Source organism: Fukomys damarensis, unplaced genomic scaffold, assembly GCF_012274545.1.
Source record: "Fukomys damarensis isolate Sample0158 unplaced genomic scaffold, DMR_v1.0_HiC HiC_scaffold_20, whole genome shotgun sequence".
In the NCBI taxonomy this organism is placed as follows: domain Eukaryota; kingdom Metazoa; phylum Chordata; class Mammalia; order Rodentia; family Bathyergidae; genus Fukomys; species Fukomys damarensis.
The window spans coordinates 18705609-18712579 of NW_022900932.1; the positions used below are offsets into that span (position 1 = coordinate 18705609).

Sequence of the window (6971 nt, forward strand, 5' to 3'; positions counted from 1 at the left end):
CAGAAAAAGAAAAAGAAAAAGAAAAAAAAAGAGAAAAAGAAAGAAAGGGTGTGTGTGTGTGTGTGGCTCAGTACAAAGGCCTTGGGTTCAATTCTCAGTTAAAAACAAAAAACAAAACAAACTTGTGCTATATTAATTCAAAATCCCCCAGTTAGGCCCAGAAAGATACATTTAAAATAAGCTCCTCAGATGACTTTTATGCTTTCTATTAAGAATTACTAGTCTAGGCTGGCCTTGTGGTGCATACCTGTAATCCCAGTACTAGGGAGGCTAAAGCAGGATTGCTTCAACTTCAAGGTCAGGCTGAACTACATAACGAGACTGACTCAAAAAGGAACAAACAAACTAGTTAGCCAGGTATGGTGGCATACACCCGTGATTCTAACACTTGGGATGATGTTAAGGCAAGAGGATTTTAAATTTGAGGCCAGCCTGGACTACACAGTAAGCCTTGCCTCAAAAATTAGCTCCTAAAGTGATATGATTCTGATGAATTCCAGTTGCCAGTGCTATTTCTTGCCTGCTGCCTGTACCCTCATCTTTGCCTGCCAGCCAGCCTGCAAATGTGTGCTGAGGAAGGCAGTGAAAGACGGTGCAAAGCTGGCTCCAGGGTTAGAAAAACCACACTGCATCATCCTGCAGTGGGGCAGAAGACTTGTCTTCATGAAAGCCCAGTGCAGTAGCTTTTACTTCCTCTTAGAACCTTTCTGATGGGGTTAAGTGATTGCACTAGGAAACAAAATATATCAAACTTACTAACTACAGGAAGTTGGACAGGTTTCAGGATAAAGCAAAGTGACAGCAAGAGAATCCCTGGCTCCAGTGTTGACTCTGCCTTCCATGTGGTCAAATCACTTAGCTTTTCTGGATCTAAGTCACTCAAGATGATCTTGATTTCCAAACTCTCAGCTTAAAAATTCTAATTCTGGAACAAGACTTGTTTTAAAGATCTTCTCTAAGATAGGGACAAGAGGTGAAAGGTGGAGCTGAAATCAGAGCAAACTCATCTCTACTCCACTTAATAGCTTCTTTACAATTAACATTCACTGCAGGTCAGAGTCCAGTTATTCAGCAAAAAGCAGCATGAGATCACCTTCTAGCATCTCCCCAGCTCCTTTGGGGTAGTTGAAAAGGGCTTTCCGTGGTGGAGCGAGGTCTGAGACACTGAACCCAGATCCAGAGACAGAACTTCCACTGACCCCACCAGCTGAGGAGGACGATGAAGAGGCAGCCATTTCCTCGAGTAGAATTGACTTCCCTACAGAGAAGGAAAAAAACCCAAAAACCAAAAATCAGCAGTTGGCAAGTTTGTGGAAGTGAGATTGACAGTATTTATATATATATATAAAAAGAAGAAGAAAAACGAATTAGCTTCCCCTTCTACCCTCTCTAGTCCCACAATCTTTTATTAATGCTTCACACTAACCATCACTTGGGTGTTTGTCACTTAGGGTTTTCAAGCAAAAATATGTTGAAGAGTAATTTGCCTACATAGAATACCACTTCCCACCATTAGCAAAGTGTTTCTGTCATTTGGGATATATATAAAAAGAAGAAGAAAAACGAATTAGCTTCCCCTTCTACCCTCTCTAGTCCCACAATCTTTTATTAATGCTTCACACTAACCATCACTTGGGTGTTTGTCACTTAGGGTTTTCAAGCAAAAATATGTTGAAGAGTAATTTGCCTACATAGAATACCACTTCCCACCATTAGCAAAGTGTTTCTGTCATTTGGGATTGACTGTGTCTGATTTATGAACTATGAAGGGGTGATATGGCAGTGCCAAAGTGGAAATGTGAATGAGGAAATAAATTACAAGGATAAAACAATCATGCTGCACAGGACAGTTTGTCTTGGATACACCCTGACCAAGCCACACCAAGAAACTGACTTATAAAATTTTCCAACTGAGATTCCAGAATAACACTGTGTTCTGTTCCCTAGGAAAGGAAACTGGTTAGGAAATACAAAGTGGCACTTTCACCTTTTTTTCACCAGAATGTAATACTACAATCCACCACTTGGTGGAGTCCCAAAACTGGAACAAAATAGCTCATGAAAGGATCTTCTTAGAAGTCAAGGCCTCTTATGAATAGAGCAGCTGTGTTTAATCATGTGTCTTATCAAAGAATCTCAATGTAAATGAGGAAATCTGTACTGAATATATGACTTCTCACAAAAGTTAAAAATATCTCTGTCACAGACACACCATTTTAAACAAAAGATTCCAAAGTGTGTGTATGTTTTTTGGTACTGGGGATTGAACTCAGGACCTTGCACTTGTGAGGCAGGTGGATGCTGCTGAGCTAAATCCCCAGCTCCAAAGTATATATACATATACATATACATTTTTTTTTAAAAAAAAAAAAAAGCCTGGGGATTTAGCTCAGTGGTTCTGCCGCCTGCCTGGCAAGCACAAGGACCAGAGTTCAAACCCTGGTACACAAAACAACAAAAAACTAGCACCACACTAATAGAACTTTCTGCCAGGATGGAAATGTTCTAATGTTCTATTTTTGCATTTCCCAATATGGTAGCCACTAGCCTCCTGAGCTATAAATTCGTGTGACTGAAGAACTGGATTTTCAATTTTGTTTAATGTTAATTAAAAATTCAATAATTAAAGCTGGGTGTGGTGGCACACACCTGTAATCCCAGCACTCGGGAGGCTGAGGCAGGAGGATCACTGTGAGTTCGAGACCAGCCTGGGCTACATAGTGAGTTTCAGGTCAGTCTTAACTACATAGTGAGACCCTGTCTCAAAAAACAAAACAAACAAACAAACAAAATCAATAATTACATGTGTTATACTGGATAATGCAGTTCTAGTATTTAAATTAAAAAATGACTGCCGGGGATTTAGCTCAGTGGCACTGCGCCTGCCTTGCAAATGCAAGATCCTGAGTTTGATCTCCAGCACCAAAAAAAAGAAAAAAAAAAGAAAAAAAAAAAAGATTTTCTTCTGTAATGGTCAGATAATTTGAATATTTTTCATTAATATTTTGTTGCTAGTTGTAAAATGAACATATTTGCTACAAAAAGTTGAGGGCAGGGAAATAGCTCTACATGGTGGAGCATGTACTTGAGACCTTGCACTGAATCTCTAGCACAAAAAAAAAAAAAAAAAGAGTTGAAACTTATTTTTTTTACAGACAAATCTGTTATGGAATGCTATGCAGATATACATCCTCTATATACAGAACGGCTAGTTTCCTACTAAGGAAAATGATGCACTATGTCTGAAATGTTGGCTGTTCTTTCTTTAATTTTATGATGATTTGAGGCTGTCAGAGATGCTGAGCTTGGTTTCTGATTTCATTATATGTTCATAAGCAATACTGATTGGTTCTAATGCCTGCCTTGCAAGTGCAAGGAACCAAGTTCAATCCCCAGTACAAAAAAAAAAAAAAAAAACAAAAAAAACCAAAAAAAACCCAACAAAAACCTGATTAATACTGAAGTGGGATATGGAACAGGAAGGTTACTGTTATAATTGGATTGATTAACAACATGTTTCATTTTGCTATTATGTTACTTTTCCTTTCTTCTCTGGGCTCTGATAACTTTCCAAATTGTATTCATGCCCATAGAGGCAACAACTTTTCAAGTCAGATTTGTATCCAATCCTTTGGACCCTACTGGGTCAAAATATAGCTCAGTAAATTTGTAAATTTAGCAGTAAGGGACCAGGTCCAAGTTTTAAATGGATTTCTGATGAGATTCAAATAAAACATACAGGCAACTTGGCCACCTGCTGAAGCATAGCTTACTCTTTATTTTCTACCAGTTCAGAGTAGAACCCACTGTGAACTGTTTATATACAGTATCTCACCTAAGATTTAAAACTGCAATCTTTTCCCTCCACCCTCTAATCAGCTGCAAACACTTTATATTTGGAAATCAACGGCTCTGCAGAGCACCCAAGCACCTCCCAGAGTGGAGAGAGCTTCAAAAGCCAGCCATGGGGGGACTAAGTGGAATATAATCAAATCAAATACCTTTCTTCCCATTCTAATTCTCAAAACTACTACAGTACCATTCATACAAAATAGTCAGCAGGGCTGAAAAACAGAAACCAGAATTAGTACAAGGCTTTTATTTAGTTTTTTGGTACCGGGGATGAATTCAGGTCCTTGCCCCTGTGAGGGAGGCAGAACCACTGAGCTAAATCCCCAGCCCTAAGGCTAACTTTTAAATACACAGTGCCAAGGGATGGGGATTTAGCTCAGCAGTTCGGTGGCCTGACTTGCAAGCGCGAAGACCCGAGGACCTGAGTTCAATCCCCGGTACCGAAACAAAAACAAAAAACCCGCAGTGCCTGCTGATACACCAAAGCAATTTCTAGCTCTAAGCATTTAGGTTAAGTATTTATTTACTTATTTTCGCTTTTGGTACAGAGGACTGACCCCAAGGCCTTGAACATGCTAAGCGTGAGCCCCATCACTGGGTTTGGATGCTATTACCAAACAGTACATGTGAATTTAACCTTGGATTGTAAGTGCTCTCTGATGGCAAGCATTAACTGATGGCCTGAACCACTTAAGTAAATGGTTTCAGAATGAATTAAATATTACCACAGATTCTTTACAGGTCACCCAATTTCCTCCTTAATGTAGATGACAAAACTAAGGCAAACTGGGCATGGTGGCACATGCCTTGTAATCCCAGCATTCGGGAGGCTAAGGCAGGAGGAACCCTGAGAGTTTAAGGCCAGCCTGAACTACATAGCAAGATTGTGTCTCAAAAAACCAAACCAAACAAAAACCCAAAAAACAAAAAAAAAAAAACCCTGAGACATCAAGACAATTTTAGCTTATATGTCTTTTTTTTTTTTTTTTTTTTTTTTTTTTACTGAGGATTGGTCTCAGGACCTGGCACTTGAGAGGTAGGGTGGTTCAACCACTGAGCTAAATCCCCAGCCCAATGTGATTGATTGTTCTGTTTTGAGACAAGAGTCTTACAATGTAGTCCAGGCTGGCCTTGAACTTATATCCTCCTGTCTCTGGCTCCAGAGGGCTGGAACTGAGGCAAATCAGCGTAATAGTTAAGAACTGACCAAAGCCTCTCTGGGTTTGTGTCCTGGATTTGCTACTCTGACTCTGGACAAATCCCTTAAACTTTTTTTTTTTTTTTGTACTAGGGATTGAACTTGGGACCTTGTGCTTGGGAGGCAGGCAGTGGAACCACTGAGCTAAATCCCAGCCCTTAAACTTTCTATTCTTTAGTTGTCTCATTTGTGAAATGGGGTAATAGTGCCTAACTTACAGAAGTGTTATGAAGATTACATGAATACATGTAAAGCAAGTGGAAGTTTCAAGCTTAGCAAACACCTCTTTTTTTTCTCTGCAATACAGATACCAGTTTTTTTTCTTCCTTTTTGGTACTGAGGGATTAAACCCAGAGCCTCACACTGAATACATTCCCAACCCTTTTTCTTTCTTTTTTTGGTACCAGAGATCAAACTAGGGACCTTGTGCTTGTGAGGTAGGCAGCAGCACCACTGAGCTAAATCCCTGGCCCTTTATTGCTTATTTTGAGAGAGGGTCTAAGTTGCCTAGGCTGAACTCAAACTTACCACCCTCCTGTCTCAGTCTCCTGAGTGTCTGGGATTATAGGTATGCACCACTGTACCTGGTGTTCATACTTATGTCCCAACATACTTGCTCATGGGAAAAGTTTTAATTCTCTCCATCTGATGATGCACAGCAAATTCCTAAAGGGGAAAGGGTCCACTCAGGATTTGCCTCTATTGTTCTCTTCACAACCTACCACTTGAACTACACCCCAGCTGGGACACTTCCATTCCAAGGTTCACATCTGGAAGAATTCTGTCATCTTAGGAAGTAGAAAGGAATTCTTTCTATCCTCAAGGCCTAGTATAGAAGCAGTATCACAGCGTTTCCAGGATGAATGGATGCTTCAGAAATAACAGGACAAGGGCTAGCACCTGACATAGGTTATGTGGAGGTTGGAGAAACAGTTAGCTCATTGTTTTTTTCTCACTGTGCAGATTTCTTTATACAAATCTATTTTCCACTAGAATCCTAGGCCCTCAGAAGGTATTCAGGCTATACAGGCCCGGCAATATAGGCCTATTTTCTTGGGGGGGGGTATTTTCTGTCTTTCTTTTTTTGGTACCAGGGATGGAACTCTGGAACTTATGCTTGTGAGGCAGGTGGCGGCGCCACTGATCCAAATCCCTGGCCCCCTAAACCTATTTTAAAAAATGATCCTTCCCTGAAGTCCGGTGTGGTGTAGCTCACTTGTAATCCTAGTAGTTGGGAGGCTGAGGCAGGAGGATGGCTGCAAGTTCGAAGCCAGCTTGGCTACATAGTGAGACCGTCTCAAAAAATAAAAACGGGGTTAAAAAAAATCTTTCCCTGAAAAGCTCTCATTAAAAATACAGGATGAAGAAGTTCCTAACCCATTACAATGGCAAATTATGATAGCCAATTGTTAAATTTCACCATTACTACATCGTTCCACTGTTTCACTCAATCAGCCGTATTACAATTCAAATCAAATAGACCCTGCAGCTCTAGCTGGGCAGAGCAGACAAAGAGGGACAGAACGGAGAGGAGCCCACATCAACCGCCACCAAACTAACAGCAAGCAGTGATTCCCTCCATCTTAGGTCCAAAGCGGACCTAAAGCCATACGGCTTTCCCACTGCGCAGGCGCAGCCCTTCGGCCCGCATGCGCACTCCGTCCAGCGCGGCCTGAAGAAATTTCCTTTCACACGCCATCTTTGGCAGCCTCCTGTGTCTCCTACCTTCTCCGTTTTCCTAGACCCTGCAGGTAGGATCCCGGGGTCAATTCCCTTTCCACCAGCCTCCTAAAAGCCCTTCGTTTACCTCAAGCCACTTACCTTAGCGGCTTTAGCACTTTCCCCCACAGCCCCGCCCCCAGAGCCAGCCAGAGTGGTCGCGCACACAACGACGAGACAGTGGCGCCCGCGCAAGGAAGGC

The 6971-nt window shown here is 41.4% G+C and overlaps 2 protein-coding genes across 10 annotated transcripts in view; one reads left to right on the forward strand and one right to left on the reverse strand.

Annotated features, from left to right (window-relative positions):
* Window positions 1-6965, reverse strand: part of Anapc16 (anaphase promoting complex subunit 16) — a 15301-nt gene extending 8336 nt beyond the window's left edge. For all 6 annotated transcript variants that reach the window (XM_010606442.2, XM_010606437.2, XM_010606433.2 and 3 more), the window contains exons 1-2: window positions 6872-6965; window positions 1094-1258 (exon numbers count right to left, since the gene is read on the reverse strand). In XM_010606442.2, coding sequence (XP_010604744.1) covers window positions 1094-1235 — 142 coding nt within the window. In that variant the 5' untranslated portion in view covers window positions 1236-1258; window positions 6872-6965. The remainder of the gene's footprint in view (window positions 1-1093; window positions 1259-6871) is intronic.
* The window catches only part of Ascc1 (activating signal cointegrator 1 complex subunit 1), a 120574-nt gene continuing 120220 nt past the window's right edge, over window positions 6618-6971 (forward strand). Inside the window, exon 1 of one of the 4 annotated variants that reach the window (XM_019204995.2) lies at window positions 6618-6801. The gene's annotated coding sequence lies outside the window, so the exon portion shown is untranslated. The remainder of the gene's footprint in view (window positions 6802-6971) is intronic. The other 3 variants (XM_019205002.2, XM_010606474.3, XM_010606453.3) reach the window with 3 other exon arrangements.